The sequence below is a fragment of the Portunus trituberculatus genome, chromosome 32 (genome assembly GCF_017591435.1).
Source record: "Portunus trituberculatus isolate SZX2019 chromosome 32, ASM1759143v1, whole genome shotgun sequence".
NCBI lineage: Eukaryota > Metazoa > Arthropoda > Malacostraca > Decapoda > Portunidae > Portunus > Portunus trituberculatus.
Window position 1 is genome coordinate 3,136,699 of NC_059286.1, and position 23,714 is coordinate 3,160,412.

General features: G+C 38.2%; 1 protein-coding gene across 2 annotated transcripts; it reads left to right on the top strand.

Annotated features, from left to right (window-relative positions):
* The first annotated feature begins 122 nt into the window (after positions 1-122).
* On the top strand, positions 123-23,714 carry LOC123511887 (ubiquitin carboxyl-terminal hydrolase MINDY-3-like). Of its 2 annotated transcripts, none has more exons than XM_045267947.1 (10): positions 123-314; positions 1,469-1,602; positions 2,168-2,324; positions 2,741-2,876; positions 13,950-14,064; positions 14,307-14,460; positions 15,347-15,484; positions 15,735-15,894; positions 16,289-16,451; positions 19,524-23,714. In XM_045267947.1, exons 1-10 carry the CDS (start codon positions 212-214, stop codon positions 19,665-19,667), a joined length of 1,404 nt encoding a protein of 467 aa, XP_045123882.1. In that variant the 5' UTR covers positions 123-211; the 3' UTR covers positions 19,668-23,714. The 2 variants fall into 2 exon arrangements, with proteins under 2 accessions (XP_045123882.1, XP_045123883.1); XM_045267948.1 differs by lacking the exon at positions 19,524-23,714 and adding an exon at positions 16,832-17,175.

Genomic DNA, 23,714 nt, shown 5'->3' on the forward strand with positions numbered 1-23,714 from the left:
CATAAAAATGTAAGTGCAATAACAAGAAAAGAAACAAGGAGAAATAATGAAACAAACGGGAAATTTAAGATGAGGAGCCAAGGGACCGAGGAAATGAGGGCAGGGGGGGCGTGCCGTTGCAAAGGCCAGCCAGGCGCCAGTGTTTACCTCGCTGAGCTGTGGCAAGACGTGTATCGAGGACTTGTGTGTGTCATTCCGTTAGCCGTTTATAATGACAGAGCGCCCTAAGCTAGTGTCAGAGTCCATCCAAGAGGTGTCACAGCTGGTGTGGGGACCAAACATCAGGCCAGAGTTGTTCGCTAGGTGGTCACAAGGTAAGCGTGGCTGGTGACGTGCCGCCGCGGTGAGGCTGCCTGCTGCCTCACTCATGTTTGGCCTTCGTTTTGTAGCGCAGCTGCATCTGATGGTGAGAGTTGAATGTTCCTGGATACCTAGGCACGTTCGTATCGCCTGGGTGTGTGTTTGCACTAGAAGACTTCCAAGCCTCTAAATAAAGGTAGACAAGATGATACCCGTACAAGTTGACACTTGAGAGCGGCGCGGCCACACCTCTTGGGCGAGAACTTACAACTCTGTGATTGAGGCTTCTGCCTCACTCCTGTGACATGAAGACCAAAAGAGCAAGAAAACAACATGTTTCATTCATGAAACACTTTACATCAATTGAAATATGGACTCCTCTCACGTTGCAAAATGATGCCAGAAAGCACTAGAATTATGATTGAACAGGGTGTCAATATTTTAAGTTACTCACTAGAGATGTGCAGTTATTAGGTGGTATAGCAACTATTTTTGTAAACATGAGTTTTAACATTTAGGCACTCTAGTGGTAGGTGACAGAAGTTACATATATGATTGGTTTTCTTATGTGTTCTGGGCATGAATTGTTTTTTTTTTTTTCCGAGTAACTACTTTTCTTTGAGCAAATAGTATTGCTACGTTATGTTACCAAAAGTATGTAATGCTTTAAGAAAACTTAACTCCAAATTCATTGAGTAAAGAACAGAAATACTTTACAAGACATTTCCTTCATAAATTAAACCAGTCCTGATGGAAAGGGTTTGCAATGTCATCCTGTACTATAGAAAAGAAGAAAATCACTTTTTTTTTTTTTTCTCATGAAATTTTGTTCTTAGATATAATTTTTATTTTGAGAGATCATAATATTTTGAATTCACTTGATAATTGTTTCTCTGCAAAATCACTTGGTTTTATCAAAATGATAGACTTGACACACAGTGGTCAATCTACCGTAATAGCTACCTTATTGCCACCTAGATGTCTCCTAACAAACAAACAGTTAAGGGTATTTTAAAATAAAGTGAAGCTGCTGTACTGGTTATGTTGTTTAAGGTAATGGAGACTCCTTTCCTTGCACTGGCAGCTGGCAGAGGGGCAGTGGCTTTCATCCCACCATCAGCAGTATTGTGTTTACCTGTGATGTGCCAGCAGGGAATATCTTTTGCAGGTTTTATCTTCAGTGGGGATGAGAGAACAGCTTTAATACAGACAAGTGGAGGACCATGTGCTGTCATTGCCCCTGTGCAGGCTTTCTTAATAAAAAACTTAATTGCAAGTTACCAGTTTTCACAACTCAGGGAGGTGAGTTTCCTTCTGGCATGTTCTGGCAAATATCTAGGCCTCATGAATCTTTGTGTTTACTTTACTACAATATGCATTAATTTACTTGATAGCATACAAGATATTGCATTATAAAGTATGGTCCTTTTTAGAAGGATTTGCCTTGCTTATTTTCACAAAAAAATATATGGTAAAATAATTACATAATACTGAACTACCATATATTTTAATAGAAATACAGTTGCATCACTAAATTTTGTGATAGTTTTGCTTGTTCCTAAAGATTAACAATTGTTTTTAATGCATATATCCCTAAGATTAATACACTTACCTCAGGCCTCAGGCTGCAAAGTCAGATTGTACATTGATGTAAGATTTTTAAAATTTTCATAGATATTATGGAATAACTTGAAATATTGTTTAAAGCTAGACATACAGTCTTGTTTTGGAAAAGCTACAAAGTCCATTCAGATATGGCAGAGTGGAATCCTTAAGGTTCCTGACAGCATTATTGGATAGAGTGTTGAATTGTGGTGTTAAGAGTTCTTATAGATTTATGGCAATGAACAGCGTTAGTTTCCCACAGATTGATAGTACAACAGTGGACCAATATTTAGCAGCAGCCTTGACTGAAATCCTATGTCAGTGTAAACAGCTGGTCTCTGTAGCAGGCCATGCTGGAGATAAGTCCAGCTCCTCCTCCAGCACTGAGGACAGTGGCTCCCCCACCCACCAGGACCATGGTGAGCCACACGCTGACTACTGGGTTGGACTTGACTTTTTGCTGAACACCTTTGTTAAGCAGTCTGTCATCATCCATCTATTTCTTCTTATTTTATTCTATAATGGCACACTTCATCACCAAACCCACTTCTCTTTTCCTGTCACACTCATTTTTCCAATTTTCTTCCACTCTGTATCGCTTTGCACAGTAATGATAGAATAGAAATGTGCTTGTATTATCAGCTTAGTAAAGAATATCAAGAAAATGTTTGAGAGTTTCAATAACAAAACTAATATCTTTTCACAAAGACATTTCTAGACAGGATTAGAAATATAATTCTGAGTGAACTCATTTCCAATTCTCTTAAGGAACTCTGCATCAAGAACATTCTATTGTGCTTACAAGTGTTGATTCTTGGTTGTAATGTTGTTACAGGCCCCTTTCACATAGCCTGCCTGGATGACCCACTCTCTCTGAGTAGTGAGTGTCCAGGCTCCAGTCCAACAGAGCCTGATCAACCTTCCTCTACACCAAGTGCCAAAGATTACAGTTTGTTCCACTCCAGTGTTAGGTGAGTGGTGGTGCTGATTGTGTGTGTGTGTGTGTGTGTGTGTGTGTGTGTTTCTTGCATGTTGAAACATAAAACCCATTTATGTGTCTTTCTGGAGTCAGGGTGTCTTGTATAATACTATATACTATAGTATAGTATATACTGTATACTCACAGGATTTTCTTCTCTTTTTTTCATTATAATTCTGTCTCTCATTATGTATTCCCACTTAGGTCTTCTATTAATTTTACACATTTCCATTACATTGCGTTTCCTGGTAATAGATTCTAAATTCCACTCTTGGCTCCATCCCCAGAGCTTGTCAATATCTTTCTGCAATTCCATACAGTCCTCGATGTTCCTTATTACTCTCAAAAGTTTTGCATCATCTGCAAACAGATTTACATAACTACTCAAAACCTCTTGTACATCATTAATATATACTTGGAACATAATTGGTGCCGGCATTGAACCTTGAGGTATCTCTTATCATTGTCCTCATTTTCCTATCTGTTAAGTAGTCCGTCATCCAGTTTAAGATATTTCCCTGTATTTCTCCAATGTGTCCTATTTACCATAGGAGTCTTCTGTGTGATACTCTGTCGAAAGCCTTTTGAATATCTAAATACATTATGACAACCCATCCATCTCTCCCTTGTATTTCATTTATTACTCTTACATAAAAGCTTAGTAAATTTGTTATGCATGATATTTCTTTCCTAAAACCAAATTGGGAGTTATCTGTTATTTCATTTTCCTCCAGATGTTCTAACCATTTTTCTTGAATTATAATTCCACAGATCTTTCCCACAACACTAGTCAGTGACACTGGTCTATAATTTGGGACCTCGGTCTTTTTTCCTCCTTTGTATATTAGGACTATATTTGCTCTTTTCCATTTTCTTGGTAGCTTCCCTTCTGTTATAGAGCTGTTGATCACATCCCAGATTGATTTCACCAGTTCTTCTCTACATTCCCTCAGTGTCCATCCTGACACTGCATCTGCCCCATTGCCTTTCTTACATCCACCTTTTCTAGTAAATTGCTAATTTTGTTTATACATCACAATGTTTCTTAATCCTTTCTGTGTTGCTTGGTTGTTTGGTTCCATGAAAACTCCTTCTTCATTGAATACTGATTTAAAGCCCTCATTTGTAAGTTCACTGTTTTATATATCGTATTTCCTTTAATTAACTTAGTGTTGGTCTCTGTTTGTCATTTCTCCATTTATATACATATGAAAAAAGCTTGAGTTCTTTTTCACATCTCTTTACTACATCCTTTTCAAAATTTCTCTCCACCTTCCTTCTTATCCTAATGTATTTGTTTTCTGCCTCTTTATACTGCTTCCTATTTACTTAATTTTGTTGCTTCCTTAATTTTTTCCAAGCTGCATCCTTGCACTTTTTAGCTTTTGCACATATAGCATTATTCTGTGTATGTTTGCTCTCATTTACTCTGTATTTTGGAACATATCTCGTTACCCCCTCATTATACTTATCTAGTAATATTTCATACTTCTTGAACTGTCCTGCCTTGCATAGTTTCCTTCCAATCAATACTACCAAAGTAACTTCTTAATCCTTCAAAATTTGTCTTTGTGTGGTTCACTCTTTTCTGTTTGTGTCTCACATTACATTTCAAAGTTTCCTACTCCTCTAATTAAGTTTTTAGAACCACGTGATCACTTTTTCTCATTGGGCTATGATACTTGATGGTCAGACAAGTTTTTTTTTTTTTTTTTTTTTTTTTTTTTTTTGTGTGTGTGTGTGTGTGTGTGTGTGTGTGTGTGTGTGTGTGTGTGTGTATTTACCTAGTTGTAGTTTTACAGAGCCCGGGCTTTATGCTCGTGTGGCCCCATCTCCATATCTACACTTATCCAATCTTACTTTAAAAGTGTGCACACTCGTTGCAGACACTACTTCTTCATCTAAACTGTTTCACGTCTCAATACATCTCTGCGGGAAACTATATTTTTTAATATCTCTCAGACATCTTCCCTTTCTCAGCTTTTTACTATGCGATCTTGTGCTTCGGATGTCATATTCTTCTCTCAGGATCAGTTTCTCATTATCCACTTGGTCCATTCCGTTGATCAATTTATAGACTTGTATCAGGTCTCCTCTCTCCCTTCTTTGTTCCAAGGTTGGTAGATCCATAGCCTTTAGTCTCTCCTCATATGTCATCCCTTCAAGTTCTGGGACCATTCTTGTAGCCATTTTTTGTAGCCTCTCCAATTTCCTTATGTGTTTCTTTTTATGAGGGGTCCACACTACTGCATATTCCAATCTGGGTCTTATTATAGTACTTATCAATTTCTTCATCATTTCTTTGTCCATGTAGTGAAATGCTACTCCAATATTCCTTAGCAAATTATGTTTCTCTAAAAATTCTATCAATATGGCTTACTGGTTGATTGTTTTCTTCCATCATCACTCCTAAGTCCTTTTCCTTTTGACTTTCTCCAGTTCTACTCCATCTCCCATCTTATAGATTCCCACAGGTCGTCTTTCACTCTTTCCCATTTCCATGACATGGCTTTTGTTCACATTGAATTCCATTTCCCCTTCTTACTCCATTCCCAGATCTTATTTAGGTCTTCTTGCAGTATTTCACAATCCTCCTTTTGCTTTATAACTCTGCACAGTTTCGTATCATCCGCAAACAAATTTATGTAGCTGTTCACTCCTTCTGGCATGTCGTTAATATAAATGAGGAAAAGTATTGGTGCCAATACTGACCCCTGTGGCACTCCGCTTTCTACTGCTCTCCACTTGGACTTCATATCTTTAACTATCGTCCTTATTTCTCTCCCCCTCAAATAATTTTCTATCCATCTCAATGTGCTTCCTTTTAAGCCACCCTTCTCCTCTAACTTCCACAGTAATCTTGCGTGTGGCACTTTGTCAAACGCCTTTTTTAAATCCAAATAGATGCAGTCAACCCATCCTCTCTCTCTTGTACTCTATCAACTATTCTAGAATAGAAACTCAATAAATTAGTTACACAAGACCGTCCTTTTCTAAAACCAAATTGGCTATTTGATATTAATTTGTTGTCTTCAAGGAACTCAATCCATTGTTTCTTTATTATTCTTTCACACATCTTGCATATTACACTAGTTAGTGATACCGGTCTGTAATTTAAAGGTTCTTCTTTCCTTCCACTCTTATATATGGGAACCACCTCAGCTCTTTTCCATTCTACTGGCACTGTTCCATTTTCTATTGAGCATTTTATGATGTTGTATATAGGACTTGCTAGTTCTTCCCTACATTCTTTCAGTATTCTGCCTGAGACTTCATCCGGTCCCATTGCCTTCTCTTCATCCAGTTCCTTCATTAACTCTTTTATTTCAAGCTTGGTTACTTTAATCTCTTTCATATAGATTGTCTCTATTACCCTGTGGCCTCTCAAATTTGGATTCTTTAGTAAAGACCTCCTGGAATTTTTATTTAATAGTTCTGCCATACTTTTGGGTCTTCCACCATCCCGTTCTCTCCTTTTAACCTTTCTATTGTTTCTTTTGCCTAATTTTTCCATTTATGAATCTATAGAACAATTTTGGTTGCTCCTTACATTTTTCGACAATATCTTTTCAAGTTCTTTTCCTCTTCCTTCCTCACCTTAACATATTCATTTCTCGCTGCCTTGAAGTTTTCCTTATTTGTTGGATTCCTATTTCTCCTCCACCTTTTCCATGCTCCATCTCTTTTCTCCTTTGCCCTAGCACACCTTGCATTAAACCAATCTTTCTTTCCTTCTTCTTTTGGTCTATATTTTGGGACATATTCCCTGACTCCTGTTTTATATATTTCCAAAAATAAGTTATATTTGTCTTGCATTGTCTCTGAGTTTTCCATCTCCTCCTAGTTTACGTTTCTAAAATAGTTCTTGAGATTCTCAATATCAGCCTTTCTGTAATTTAATCGGTCTCCTTTGTATGAATCGTCTCTATCTTCCTTTCCCTCTTCTATATCTATTTCTAATATTGCATGGTCACTCTTTCCCAATGGGCACTTATATCTTATATCATCATTCATTTGTATACCCCTTGTAAAAACTAGGTCCAATCTCGCCAGCTCGTTGTTTCCTCTGAATCTTGTGCATTCCTTTACTCTCTGGTCCATCATATTGTCTATCATTAGGTTCAAGAATCTTTCTCCCCAGGCTTCTTCCCCCATACAGTTGAAATCTCCTACTAATACCACTTTTCTCCTTTCTTTAACGATTCTCATTAGACTCCTTATTGTGTCATCTATCATGTCTTTATATTCTTGATTGGTCCATGAATTTGTTTTTGGTGGCACATATGTTACAATGATTGTTATCTCTTTTTTTATTAATATGCATCTTAATATACAATACTTCTGCTTTTCCTTCCCCACATTCCATTTCATTTATCACTATCTCCTTCCTTAACATAATTATGACTTCTCCTCCTTTACCCACTCTGTCTCTTCTCCATACATTATACCTATTATCCAAGTCTATTTTGATTGCCTTATTTAGTTTTGTTTCAGCCAGGCATACAATATCTGGATTTTCTTTCCTTATGTAATCTCTTAATTCTAATTTACTTGATAAAACCCCGTCTATGTTCGTATACATCATTTTTAGTCTTTTGCCTTTATCATTTTTAGTTAAACTTGTTCCACTTTTTTCTCTTCCTTCTCATTTATATACCATTTCCTTATCCTGTCTCCTAGAATTCTCCAAAAATGTGTCTTGTGTGTTTTGTGTTTTTTTGTGTGTGTGTGTGTGTGTGTGTGTGTGTGTGTATTTACCTTTGTAGTTTTACAGGGCCTGGCCTTTATCTTGGCCCCTCTCCATATCTACACTTATCCAATTTTTCTTTAAAGCTATGCACAATCTTTGCTGACACCACTTCCTCACTCAGACTGTTCCAAGTCTCAACACATCTTTGTGGGAAACTATATTTTTTTAACATCTCTCAGACATCTTCCCTTCCTCGGTTTTTTACTATGCAATCTTGTGCTTCTAATGCCATATTCTTCTCTCAGAATCAATTTCTCATTATCCACTTGTGTGTTCACTGTTTGATCTGCTGCAGTCTCTGACGAGACAGCCAGACGTTATTACCCTACGGAACGAGCTCAGAGCTCATTATTTCCGATCTTCGGATAGGCCTGAGACCAGGCACACACCACACCGGGACAACAAGGTCACAACTCCTCAATTTACATCTACTACTCACTGCTAGGTGAACACTCACTACGTGAAAGGAGACACACCTTATCTCCACCCAGCCAATCGAACTCTCCTCTGGCTTTGAAGCCAGCGCTCTAACCACTGAGCTGCCTTTTTTTTTTTTTTTTTTTTTTGTGTGTGTGTGTGTGTGTGTGTGTGTGTGTGTGTGTGTGTGTGTGTGTGTGTGTGTGTGTGTGTAATTTCACCACGGTCGTCTGCTTCACCCAGAAAGCCTTTCCCATTACAGAGTGAGCTCAGAGCTCATAGACCGATCTTCAGGTAGGACTGAGACCACACCACACTCCACACACTGGGAAAGCGAGGCCACAACCCCTCGAGTTACATCTCGTACCTATTTACTGCTAGGTGAACAGGGGCTACACATTAAGAAGCTTGCCCATTTGCCTCGTCGCTCCGGGACTCGAACCCGGACCCTCTCGGTTGTGAGCTGAACGTGCTAACCACTACACTATGCAGTGTGTGTGTATTTACCTAATTGTATTTACCTAATTGTAACATACGGGAAAAGAGCTATGCTCGTGTTGTCCCGTCTCCATATCTATTAATGTCCAGCTTTTTCTTAAAATCATGAATATTCCTTGCGTTGACCACTTCCACGTCTAAACTATTCCATGCTTCCACCCTTCTATGAGGGAAGCTATATTTTTTCACATCTCTCCTATAAGTGGCCATTTTAGTTTTTCCCATGCCCTCTCGACATTCTTTCATTCCACATACACAGATCTTCCCTATCCATTTTTCCATGCCAATCATCACTCTGTATATTGCTATCAGGTCTCCCCTTTCTCTTCTGTTTTCCAGGGTCGGAAGTTGCATTCTTTTCAGTCTGTCTTCATAAGTCAAATCTCTTAAGTCAGGCACCATTTTGTTGCAGCCCTCTGTACTTTCTCTAGTTTCCTTATGTGTTTCTTTAAGTTCGGAGCCCACTGTATTGTTGCATATTCAAGCCTCGGTCTTATCATTGCAGTAATTATTTTCTTCATCATTTCTTCATCTAAATATACGAACGCCACTCTTATGTTCCTCAATAAGTTCAATACTTCTCCAATTATTTTGTTTATATGTCTCTCTGGCGATAGGTCATTGGTAATTGTCACCCCAAGGTCTTTTTCTTCATGACTGGTTTTATGTCTTCATTTCCTATCTTGTACATACTCCTGATTCTTCTTTCACTCTTGCCAAACTCTATTTTCTTGCATTTTGTCGTGTTGAACTCCATTTGCCATGTACAGCTCCATTTCCATATTCTGTCCAAGTCTTCCTGGAGTAGTTCGCAATCTTTGTCACATCTCACTTTTCTTAACAATTTTGCATCGTCTGCAAATAGGCTCACATAACTGGACACCCCATCCACCATGTCATTTATGTAGACCGCGAACATTACTGGTGCCAACACTGATCCCTGTGGAACTCCACTCTCCACCAAGCCCCATTCTGATGGTCTGTCCTTAATTATTGTTCTCATTTCTCTTCCTACCAAAAGTCTTCCATCCATTTTAGTAAACTGCCATGCACTCCTCCTACCATTTCAAGTTTCCAGATCAGTCTCCGGTGTGGTACCTTATCAAAGGCCTTTTTTAAATCCAGATATATTCCATCAGCCCAACCATCTCTTTCCTGTATTACATCTATCACCCTCGAATAGTAACATATCAGGTTTGTCGTGCATGAACGCCCTTTTCTAAAACCAAATTGACACTCACAAAGTATGTCATTTTTCTCCAAGAAGTCTGTCCATCTATTCTTCACCACCCTCTCACACATCTTAGCTACCACACTTGTAAGTGACACTGGTCTATAGTTCAATGGGTCTCTCTTGTTACCTGATTTATAGATTGGGACAATGTTAGCTCTTTTCCAGTCTTGGGGCACTACACCTTCCCTTAATGAGGCATCAATTACTTCACAAACTTTTTCTGCCAGTTGCTCCTGCATTCTCTTAAAATCCATCCTGATACCCCATCAGGTCCCACAGCTTTTCTCACTTCTAAACTCCCCATCATATTCTTGATCTCCTCCACAGTTACTTGAAACTCCTTCATAATCCCTTTCTGTTCCATTACCAGTGGTTTGTCAAAAGCAGTCTCCTTTGTGAATACCTTCCGAAAGCATCCATTCATAGCCTCTGCCATTTCCTGGGATCTTCACTGCATACTCCATTTACTTCTAAACTTTCAATACTTTCTCTATTTTTGATGTTGTTGTTCACATGTCTGTAAAAAGCCTTGGTTGGTCTTTACATTTATCAATTATATCCTTTTCTTGTTTCTTTCTTTCTTCTCTTCTAATCAACACATATTCATTTCTTGCTCTTTTGTAACTTTCCCACTGCTTAATCCGTCTTTTCCTTCTCCACCTCTTCCATGCATCCTCTTTTCTTGTTCTAGCCTTTTCACATCTATCGTTAAACCAGTCCTGCTTTCCAACTTCTCTATGTTGTCTTATTGGTACAAATTTTTCTCACCTTCTTTGTATATTTTTATAAATTCCTTCCACTTTTCATTTGCTCCTTAGCACTCTTGAATTTCATCCAATTTGTCTCTTGAAAGAATTTCTTTAGGTTTCCAAAATCTGTCTTGGCATAATTCCATCTTCCCACTTTATATTCTTCATTTCTTCTAGATTTCTCTTCATCTATCACCTTGAACTCCAAAACTGCATGATCACTCTTTGCTAAAGGGCACTCCACCCTCATCTCCTCAATGACCATTGGCTCTGTACTAAAGACCAAGTCCAGTCTTGACGATGCTCCCTCTCCTCCAAACCTAGTATCTTCTTTGACCCACTGAGTTAACACATTTTCCATTGCCAGTGTCAATAGTGTATTTCCCATGTTGTCTCTGATCCTTCCATTGACCAGTCCTCCCAACACACCTCTTTACAATTAAAATCTCCCATCATTATAGTTCGTTCACAGCCACCCAACATTTCTTCCAGACATGTTCCTGTATCACTTATCATTTCTTCATATTCCTGTACTGACCATGCATTTGTCTTAGGTGGTACGTACACCACTATGTAGTGCCTCTTTTTCCTTCATTAGTTTCTGCTCTGATCTTTAGCACTTCTGCCTTTCCCATACCTTCTTTCACTTGATCCACCTTTATATCTTTTTTAACCAGCAACATCACTCCTCCTCCCATCTTACCTACTCTATTTCTTTTCCAAACATTATATTTCCCTTCTCCAACCATCATCAGGTCTTCTCCTCTCTCAGTTTTGTTTCAGTAAGACCCACAATATCTGGGTTCTTGTCCCTCAAGTAATCGTTGAGTTCTAAAATCCCGATATCACTCCATTTATGTTGGAATACATTACATTCCGCTCATACGTAAGTTTCTTTAGTCCTTTCTTGCTGTACTTTTCTGGGTTATGAACCACTTCCTCAGTCTCATATCCAAGATTCTCCAGAAAAACTCTTTCTTCTCCTCTTCTGTCCTCTCTTCATTTTTTTCAAAGCCTCCTTTCTCAACTCATTTAACATTTCTCTTTCCTTTTCACCGAGATCTCTTCTCAACCAAATCTTCCTTGTTGTTTCCTGCTGGGCTAGCCTCCATGACTTCTCCACCAATTCATCTACATCCTTTTGTGACTTAAGTTTGATTCTTATTGGCCTCATACCTTCTCTTGTGAACTTTCCAATTCTATGGAAGTCCTCTATTTCTTGTACTAGGTCTTTTCCTCCTCCTGCACCACATTAATGATATTATTTATCACCTTTTTATGTTTTCTCTCTCTCCATTTTACTCGGTGTCTTATCCTCCTCCACACCAAATATCACCACACATCTCTTTTTGTCTACAGTTTCCCTCACCAATGTCTCATTTGACTTAATAACCTTCACCACTTTCTCAGCAATCTTCTCTTCTATGATCTGTTGATCTATAATTTCAGCAAGGCCCAAAGTTTTCTCCCCAGACTCTTTGATTTCCTTTTCCAGACTTGCAACTTTGTAATTTACCTCCTTTCTTTCCACTTCCTGACTTTTTTTCCATTCAGCCTGCTTCTCCATCACTTTTCCTAGAGATTCTCCACATTTTTCGCAATTCACTTTAATTAGCTTAACTTCCTCTTTCAGTGCTTCATTTTCCTTCTTCATATCGGCACACTCTTTCATTACATTGTCATAACTCGTTTCCAGGCCCCCATACTTTTCAAACAGTTTTTCAATTTTACCTTCCAACTCCAGAATTTTCTTCACATAAGCGCTCTTCTCCATTATTCCTTGAAATCCTGTGAAGTCTGATTCATCTTTCGAGTTCACGGCCGCCATGTTGCGCAGATGTAAACAAACCAGCTGATGGCTCAAACGCAGGCTACAGTTTATATTTACCTTCCCTGGACATTATTTTGCTAATCAACAGTTAACATGACTATATGGAGACGGGACAAACATTACCAGCTCCTTTCCCACCTTGGTTACTCTTAGGCAATGGTAACTGTAGAATTAGAGATGATTGCTCTGGAGCTCAGCGACCACATCCGCCATCGACGATGTCCCGTGTGTGTGTGTGTGTGTGTGTGTGTGTGTGTGTGTGTGTGTGTGTGTGAATGCTTTACCAAATCCAGCATACTGTAGATGGTTCTTTTTCCCCTCTATACCATGTATAGTCCTTCACCCATTGGTCCAATGTGTTTACCATTACCATTTGTAACACTTCTTCCCCCCAACATCCAGCATGACTGTTTACATCCATTTCTTCCCAATTTACATGTTTTCAGTTTAGATCTCCCACAAATAACTCTTTTGTCCTCCCTTAACGTATTATCCAGGCAATTTAGCACTTCATTTTGCATTTCTTCATGTACGGCAAGCCTCCATGTATTAGTCTTTGGTAACACATATGTTACTATGATACTCCTCTCCCTCCTACTCATCTTAATTGTTATGCTTAAAGCATCTGCCTATCCATCTCCATACTGTATCTCCTCCACGTATATATCCTCTCGAGCTATTATCAGTACTCTTGCTTTTCATCTTCTGTCTCTCCTCCAAACATTATATCCCTGCTCTTTAAGATTTACTTGTACATCATCCCTTAACTTTGTTTCTGTTATACATACCACATCCAGTCTTTTTTCTAATATATAATCTCCCACTTCCAACCTTCCTGATATGATTACATCTATGTTTGTATACATATCTCTTAATGCTTTTTCTTCCTCTTCCTGAATATACCATTTCCTCAACCTCATGTCTAGCACTCTCTAGTAGAATTTCTTCTTCTCATTCTCTGTCCTTTTCTCTTTTTTCCTAAGTTTCACTTCTCAGTTCTTTCTCTTTTTCCCTTTCTTCCTGATTTGTATCTCTCCTTATCTAAATGTTGTTATATTCTGTCATACCAGCCAGCTTTCCAGTCCTCACTAATATTTCTTCCACCCCTACTTGCAATCTCATTTTAACTTTTAGTGGTCTTTTAGTCCCCTGACCATATTGACGAAGTCTTTATTTTTCTTCTATTTCAAGACTCCGTTCTTCATCTTGAACCACTGACATAATTTGCTTAACCATCTCTCTCACAAATTTCACTAGATTTTTTTTCTCGTGTTGTCCATACATAACCATACACTTCTTTTTGTCTACCGTATCTCTCACTAACTCTTCCATTTCTTTGATCACTTGTTTTCTCTCTTACTTGTTGTTTAAGTAATGTGTGTGTGTGTGTGTGTGTGAGATGCAATTTTTTAAAATTCTAAGATAACAAAAGTTTCAATGGTTACAATATCAAAATATATGTTAGAGTAGCTTATTTATTTTGATCATCTGTTACATAATACGTTTATGAAATGTAGCATCTTCTACCATTTAATTGCAATTTTGAAAAATGTCAAAGTAAATAATAAGTTTCCTTGCTGTTTCAGATTAAGGGATTTTGAAAATGCTCACTCATTGCAGAGTCATTTAGAAACTCACCTGGATAGGTACAAAGCCCAGTATGGGGTGCTGTTATTCTTATACTCCGTTATCTTGACAAAGGTAAGATTGAACTAAATGTATAGAAGCATCTTTTAAAACTATTTGTGTGTATTGATCTTTAGCAGTTTATATTGATGTCAGATTTCTTTGTTTATTATGTGTATTATAGTTTACCAAAGATACAAGTCATTTTAACCATCAACATCAAGGTTTCAAAGAGATGAATGACAGAAAATTGCTGCCAACACAAAACAACATCTTAGATATTGAAAAGAATTGTTTCATTTGATGTCCTTCGTCAGGGTGTTCGAAAAGTGAGGGAGGAGATGGGTGACCTTGGGGAGAGCCTGATTGATGCAACACAAGGCCATGGGGGACAAGGCCTCATCAACCTCCTCATCACTGGCCGTGCCTCACCCTATGTTTGGGATGGCATCAAGAATGTGGGTGGCCTTGGTAAGCACCTCAAGGCTCTGTTTTTATCCTTTTGTTTCACTTGACATCATGATATCTGGTTTCTGTTCATATTCATATTAATTTCTCTGTAAATATGTACAGTATGTGTCTTCAATGAAAACTAGTGTCATCAGTTACTTCATTTTTTTCTTCTTTAACTTCATACTTCCATGCCCACAGAGTTTTGAAACTTATCAGAAAAACTTGAAATATTTCATACGTTTATGCTAGATTTCTTTGTGTGTTATAGTAAGTGACAAGGAGATATATTTCTGGAAGTCTTGTTCAAGAATGGACACAAGGTGCACTGTCCTAATTTGCATGAAAACTCTTCCACTCCCATCCTGTCAGCAGAGACAACTGCCTCAGAGGACAGCTAGATACCACAAAGCAACATGTTGCTAGATAGATATAAAGAATTTAGTGCTCAGTCAACAATACCTGGATCAAATATAGAGAAAGCAGTTAAGCACAAGAGATAGCATGTAGGAGTCAGACAGTTGGCAGCCTGTTTTTCACATCAAATGCAGAATTTCTTGGCCAGACATCAAACTTTTCAGGTTCATCTGACTGTCTTGGTCATAGCTGTGGTTCTTTGTGATCCGTGGTTGTTCCCTAAGCTGAAGGTGTTATTTGAACAATCATGATTAAGAGCCAAGGAGACATGATGCAGTACATGTCACTGTGCCTGGTAGTTATTCTGGATCAGGACCTCAAGAGATGTTCCTAGAAATAAAAACTGATAGGCTAAGTGTGTGGTGTTCACAAGGTGCACATCTAAAAGAATGTAACTTTTGTTCTTCATTCTAAGATGAGGGTACTTTTTTCAACAAACCTCATGTGTAGAAATTTATAATGGTGGCCTCACTGAGACCTCCATTCCCAGACCTGGTTGGTGTTTTGAAGCGGCCTGCAGTGGGGTTCCTGACACGGCTGGAGCACCTACGCTACGTTCAGGTGGGATGGTACCTTAAGAACCCCACCAGCCAGGTGTGGGTCATGGCCTCAGAGACTCACCTGTCAGGTTAGTCCACATGCCTTGTTCCTGTAGTCAGAGCTATGTCTAATTATTTTTAGAGGGTTTTACCTTTACACTCTAGTGTGATAAGATTGGAGAGCAAAAGGATAAAAGCATCATAGCATACTTAAATTTTTGGACTGAAATGAATGAAGATTTGCAAAATTTCAGTTAAGAAACACATGGATAGCTAATCCAGTACTCCATAAATATCTATAGCATAGTATTTCACCGCTATATCCTGTACATGTTTCAGTGGTGTTCTCTTGGTGCAAGAAGCTGGTGACACCTGACTCTGAAGTGGAGCGAGCAAAGCAGGTGTTCAGCTGGTACGACACGGAGGGCAACCACTTCATCCAGGCTGAGAAGCTGAAGGATGTCCTCGAGAAACTCAACCTGTGCACCGATGATGACTTGTAAGTGTGGGCCAAGAGTTAGGAGCTGTAGAATCCCCTGAGATATGCAGAGTATACCATCATTGTCACTGACTATTTTCACATCAGTTATTTAGTTACCACTCTCAGATAACTTGATGTCCTTCATGCTTTGGTCTTTTTGAATTTTTAACATTTGCAAATAGTACATAAGTTATATGTTTGCAGTAATAGATGAGGTAACTTTTCCTTAAATCTGACTTACAATGTATAGAATTTGTTCCTTTTAATGAAAGTTTGTATTTACTTATCACAAAGGATATTTGAAATTTACTCACATATTATAGGCGTTTTTTTTTTTTTTTTTTTTTTTTTTTTTTTTCCATTATTAGCACTCCTTCCATTAAAGTTTTTTTTTTTTTTTTTTTTTTTCCAGTATCCAATTCTTGATGGCTGAGCTTGACCCAGACAGCATGGGAGTGATCCTCTACCACAAATTTATTGAAACATTATTCACACCAGACCAGTCATACTCTCCTCCAGACACTTTTCTTATCCACCACTACAATGGCTTGGAGTCATCGTGTCCAGTCAACAAGGTGAGGCTTAGCTATGAGAGCTTGTAAATTGTTTATATTGTTCATGTAGGTGGAGAGAGATCTACCTGGCACAAGAAAGAGAAAGGGAAAAAAACATACATAGTGTTGGAGGTGGCATATGGTGCCAGCACTTCAATTAACCCCCTAAAGGGCCGGAGGCAGTTGTACTCGATTTACTGGCAGTGGACTGGAGGCAATTATAACCGATTTCTTATTTTCTGCTATGTTTAGCTAGTTTTTGCTGTTTTTCTGTTACATTCGATGACAACATTGCCCGCAAGCATTTATCACTGCTCGTTCAGTCTCTGCCACGCTCTTATCATGGAAAAAAGCAATAATAGTGATTTCTATGTGTCCAATTCCTTGACTGCTCCCCACAGCCTGGCCACCTCAATGCCGCGAGTAAAACGAGGCTGTACTAGACAACACCTGTGCCTGTCAAAGTGCAATAAGGCTGGAACATGAAGAAAAAGCTCTCTCCTCCTACCTATTGGGTGATTTTGAGTTTCATCTAAGAGATGAGGGCACAAGGAACGATGATACTTCTGCTACAGAGATAGTGAGAAAGATATTGCTCAAATAATATCCATAGTAGATTCAGAGGAATGTGCACACGCTTTGACATCCTCTGTATGTACAACATTTTTGTATACGTTATTGTTCTTCTAATTATTAGTTGTGCTTTGTCCTTGAAAATGAATAAAGAAAAAATAAGATCAAATACTAGATTGTAATAAGTGTACTTATTATTTTTACCATATCTATTACACAAATCATGCTATAATGTCCCTCACACATCACTGCAGGGCCAAAAAAAAACAGATAAAAAGGTCCACTTGCTATACATATGAGAAGTTACATAGCATGGAAAAGCATTTATTATAGTTTATCTTGCGTAAAAAGACTGCAGGGCTCTCATTTTCCTTATTCCGTAAACAAAGACACTGAGAGAAATTGTACACTTCAGGAACAAACATCAAAAGTTTCTCATATTCAACTCAACTCAACTTATGGTAAAAATAAGTGTATTTATTATTTTTACCATATCTACTACACAAATTAGGCTATAATGTCCCTCACACTTCACTGCAGGGCAAAAAAAAAAAAAAAAAAAAACATGAATAGGTCCACTAGCTACACATATGAGAGGTTATATAGCGTGGAAAACCATTTGTTATAGTTTATCTTGTGTAAAGAGACTGCGGAGCTCCCATTTTCCTTACCTTGTAGACAAAGACACAGAGAGAAATTGGACGCTTCAAGGACAAACATTAAAAGTTTCTCGTATTCAACTCGCTGCATCTCCATAACCACAGCACTGTATGGTGTCAGTGGAAAGAGGAAGACTTGATGGTTAGTACAAAGTATATTTAAATCACTCTTGTAATGTAGGTTGAGCATAGAGAGTGGGTGAATACAGGTAATTTCTGAGGCTTAGCATGAGACAGTCGGTCTCTGCGGGACGGAAAATATAACCACCTCCGGTCATTTAGGGGTTAAAGACTGGTGTGATTGATAACAGTTTGTGTGTGGTGTTTGATGGCTTCTCACTTAATTAATAACATATAGGCTACTTAACCATATGAAGATGCTTAATAAAAGAAATAGCTAGGTTTTTTATTAGATATTCCTGGTGTTCCATGAGTAAGTCAGGGTGTTTCACTATATGCCTTGTGTAGTGGGGGTTACAAGACTCACTGCTGCAGAGGATGGTAAACTTTTGCTCTCTGGTTGTCAGTCACCTCAAAGATTGCTTCATCTGACCATAACACATTGCACCACCCATGAAGTCCCCATCCTTTTTTACTGAGCTCAAAAAGTTTGTCTTTAAACATACATTGGACAAATATTATGCATGGTTTAGGCACAGGCCTATTCCTCTTGTAATCCAGATTTCTCTTCAAATAGTCTCTCACTGTTTGCTCAACCACTTCTACCAGTAGATGTGGGTGCTTCATAATTTCACTGCTTGTAGTGCCAGGTTAGGCATCTACCTGCATATCAAAGACTTTCAGAGTCCTTTGGATGACTTTTTGGCTTAGGTCTTGCTGACTTATGTAGTCTTGGTACAACGTGGATTCTGGTAGCAAGATATTTTTTTGGTCCAATATTGCATGGTTCTCAGCTGGAGTCCTGTATTTGGAGCTTCTTTGTTTGATTTATTCTCTCTAACCAGTGTGCTATGGCTTCAGTTGTGTTCTTTGAGTAGCTTTCTTGGCTTCTTAGTGTGTTTGTGAATATACTAGTCAAACTTGGTCCTAAATAGTGATTAATGGCATACATCCATCCCATGTGAAAAGCTGACAGCGACTTGGTTCACCAACTACATATGACTGAGAGAAGCCTCTCACTAATTGTCAAATGCAATTTTTCCCCAAATGCCCAAAGATCAGAGTGAGACAGAGGAGATTAAGTGAATGTGACACTGGGAAAGAGAATGTAGCTCTCAGTGCCATCTGCCCCCATCTACCACTGCCAGCACTGTACTTGTAATGAATGTGACTGAGAAAGGAAGATGCAGAACACTGAAAGCATTAGAATTGGCTGGTCTACTGCAGTAACTCATTAAGAGAATAGCTGAAAGATTGTTTTACATTGTAGATGTACATTTGTTCTTCTAATATCAACATGTGATTATAATCCTATTGCAGTAATAACTTTTTTTATAGCCTATAGCACCTGTAGGTAAATTGAAGAGTATTGGAAGTGCTGTTAAGCTTCCACCCATTAGTGGCACAGGCAATTTTATTTACAGTGGTACCCATATTAGGGCCCACATCACCACCCAAGCATATCTTTGGTGTAACCACCTAAAACCTGAATATCATGGTGATATGTAGGTAACTTTAAACCACCCAATAAATGGCAAAGTATTAAGGTGATATGTAATGGGATTCAAACCTATACATGGACGTCTGCCCGATCCCACAATCACCACCATATCCACTATGCCACCGCCTCCCATTAGCTGTTGTGGATTGGCTTCCTGTGCAGTGAAATATAAAGTTGTTGCATATTTTAATTGAAGCTGATATTTTTCTGGAAAGTAAACATCATTATTTGTTCTTCCAGATTCAGTATGCTGAAGGGCGTGTCACTCTGCAAGAGAGTCACGTTGGGTTTACCTCAGGTAATTGTGAGTTCCTAAGTTGCCTTGCAACTAAATGGCCAAATGTGGATGTGCAGTGGTCAACATTCACCCCATCACTCAACTAGGGTGAGCCTCACCTGCTGCCATCAGCCCGCCATGTACTGAATCACAGGTTGACTGGAAAACCAATTTCCTGATGAAAGTCCTGTTTTAGGCTTGAATATGCAGTAAAGCCTCACTGCATCACACTACTTTGCAATTGCCATGTCCAGGCAAAAATTGTCTGTATTCAAAGCTTTAAAAATCATGGAAATTCTGTTGTCATTTGTTTAGCCAAGAGCATAAGTTAGTTTTGAATATAATAGAATTATATTTGCTAGAATTGTCCACAGGTACGTCTAACCTTTTTCACATGTTTTAATAATCTGTACTCTTTTTTTTGGTGTGTGTGTGTGTGTGTGTGTGTGTGTGTGTGTGTGTGTGTGTGTGTGTGTGTGTGTGTGTGTGTGTGTGTGTGTGTGTGTGTGTGTACACAAGATTGCATTTCTCACAGAAGCCATTCAGGTTTCTTGTTTGCTTTTTGAAAAATTGTGACAAAGCTAGTAGAAGAAGAGATTTTAGTTTGGTGCAGAACTGTACTGTTATCTGTCTGAAGTGGCAGCTAGGGTGTGGTTAGGGTGAGGGTACAGCTCTGCTACTTTTTCCTGAACAAAACTAGGTGGGTCACCTCCCAGGGGACACAGCAGGTGAGTTGTGTGCACTTCCCTTTTTGCAGTGACTTCAAGGTTCTATTTTTATTATTATTTATGCATATGTGTATTTCCTATTTGTATTCCTTCAGATTATCTTATAAGTTTTATTATTGAATATTTCTTTAGGGAAATACCATGATACTTGTATCAACATATCTATTATTTATTCTATCATATTTGTAGTGCCCTTTACAAATGTCAGAATATGTAATGTAGTTTTAGAAAAGTGGCATAACTGTACCAATGTCTTGACCACATTTTACCTGCCTAAATGGTTGGGTTTCATTAGAGTGAATCAGTGACCTTGAGCAGCACAGAACTTGCAAGGTGTGTGTGTGTGTGTGTGTGTGTGTGTGTGTGTGTGTGTGTGTGTGTGTGTGTGTGTGTGTGTGTGTTTCACCACAGTCACCTACTGGTCACCCAGCCACCCTTTCCTCTACGAAAAGAGCGCAGAGCTCATACTGACCAATCTTCGAGTAGGACTGAGACCATGCCACACACTGGAACAGCGAGGTCACAACCCCTCAAATTACGTCCCGTACCTACTTGATGCTAGGTGAACAGGAGCTACACATTAAGAAACCCATCTATTTGCCTCACCATACCCGTGATTTGAATCGAGGCCCTGTTGGTTGTAAGCCAAGTGTGCTAATCAGTACACTACATGGTTTAGTGGTTTGGAGTGTGTGTGTGTGTGTGTGTGTGTGTATGTGTGTGTATGTGTGAATGTGCATATTTGCATATGCTTACACTGTGCAGTAGCATGGATGTATTGCATGTGTAATGTCCATTGTTGGTGTCATAAGCACATGTAGGATCCAGTTTGCTCATACTTTATCACTTGCTTACATTGGTTTTGAGATCCAAGCTGCATATTACACCATCCAATAAATCTGCTCTCTCATTAGTTAGACTCTCATGGATAAAGATTTGGTGAAGTGAGGATTTACTGTATACTGAAAACTGCTTTTGGTGAAAAGCCTTTTACATCACTGTAAATCCCTAATTTTATGTCTATTAATCAAACACTGCACAGAAGATTTACTACAGATAAACTGTGATTGGCAATGATGAGAAAAAGTCTCATTGAAATTGTCTCCATTTCACTAATGATATCAAACTTATACATATAATGAAATCATTGTGTATAAAAGATTAACTCTCAATGTTAAATACTTCTACACCTAATAGTGCAAGGAATCACAAGTGCATTATATTTTCTGGATTTGTTTATGTGATATATAGTATATGTGTATATACATGCAAAGTGTTAACATCAGAAATACTTCAAAAGTGAAAACAAGGAAGTGATCTTTCATTAAGTATTCTAGATTATATGATACCTAATTAATCTATGTCAGGTTTAAGTCTCCCTCAAAGGGGTGCCTGAGGCAAGACATGACACCTTTCATAGCTGTAAAAATACAGAAGATACTTAAAGTTAATACTCCTACTCTCACATCAGCTTAGCATCAAGTTATCATAATTGCTTACATAATAAGATGAAGGTATAGATTTTTGAAGTAAAATAGTTATTGCACATTAAAGGAGTCACAAAGCAAAATCATTTCTGTACAGCATAGAGTATTAGTGATAGTCAAGGTGCTAAAATCATTGGTAATGCAAATGGGACCAACTTTTTGTTTGTATTTTTATTATAAATTGGTTTATTTTGTCATCCCCAGTACACATACAAACACTCTACACTCATCCTTCTTGTTGTTTGTGGATGGCAACCTATGAGTACCTCCATCTATACTTTCATGATCTAATAATGAATGAAATCTTTAGATGCTGTATTAATTTACTTCACTGTTATCTATTTATTATTTAAAGTTACACAGTGTAGTAGGGATTAGTACACTGCAGAGCATCCTGTGCATGCCCAGATTGCTAGTCCCTGTCTCATTAAGAGTTTCTCTCAGTCATATGACTGATATCATTGATTACACTACATATTTTGCCAGTGATGTGAATGATCTTTTACTTACTTGTTTAATCATCATAGAATTTTGTTAAAAGTCTGCTGAATCTTGCATATTGTTTCAGCTTGAGTATTATCTAGCTTTTGACAAAGTTTGATGTAGTAATGTTATTATAAATACATTCCACCATTGAGTATTAAGGAAAAATGCAATAAGCATGTGTTGCAGTCACCCACGAGCTGTCTGGCAACAGCTGACTTACTCATCAAGGCTGCTAAAGAATCCTATGCACATTAAGGCCTACCACCACACCAGTTGCAACTGTTGCCCTTTGGCTTCAAATGCTTTCTTTAAAAAAATTAAAGAAAAAATGTGAATACTTGTTGAACAGTGTTTTATAGTTTGGTGGTAATAAATCATGGAGGGGCAGCACAGCAGTGTCATCTTTGTTCTCTTTTAGTGGAGGAGGTGGGTGTCCAGGCTACCTTGGTGTGGTACCAGTCATACACATATTACTTGGTGCCCTTCATAGAACCACCACCACCAAATGAAAATTATAAGTTTTGGTCACATGATCATTTATTAAGGCAGACTAGTAGTGACAGGGAATCTGTTTTACTTTTAAACAATGTTAAGGTAATGAAAATTAAAATGAAATTAGTGATTCCTAGGCTGTGATACAATTTGTGACATTTTCTTTGCAGTCTATCATAGTTTATCACATTGATACCTAAAAGACGTATCATATTTATGTAAACCAAAGCTGTTAAACACATTAGATTTTTCTTTTGTTATGAGTCACTGGTCTTGTGCAAGCATGAGAAGCAGAAGAAGTGTCTGTTGGAAGCACTAATAACTAGAAAGTTTTTGGCACATGAAAGGACGACATAGCCAAACTAAAGCTTGATGTTTCTTCCTTTCCACGGTCAGCCGACCTTGTGTTATTTCATTCTTTCCTCCTTGTATAGTGTTCAGAGGGAGGTTTTATTAATTAGCTATCAAGCTGTTTGCTCAACTTCACTCAATAGTTAATAAGCCCCAAAAAAGATGATCATTGATTGCAGAATGAGTAAACTCTTCTCATTTTCTTGACTGGGAGCTTTATTAAATTGTATTATATAATTCAGAAAATTACTGAACATTAACCCAAGCAGGGTAGTGTGTAATGCACGAGAAGGTAATGGTAAATCATTGTCTAATTGAGGTTGTGACATACAAGACCTGTTCAGTCATGTAAATGATTTTATAGTAGCTGCCCCAAGGTGACTGGAGGTAAGACCAAAGCTTCACTGGGGGCAGGCATGGAACTGTGCTGAAGGTTATCTCTTGACAGATGTGGTACTAAATGGGAATTTCATATAAATTATATTAAGTGTTCAGTATTTACATCAGTATTTCAGATGACCACTACTAATTTGAAAATTATATATGACTGAGTTGCTAACCCTTGGAGATTGTAAAAGCAACTACAGCTAATACAGTGTTAAGTGAAAAA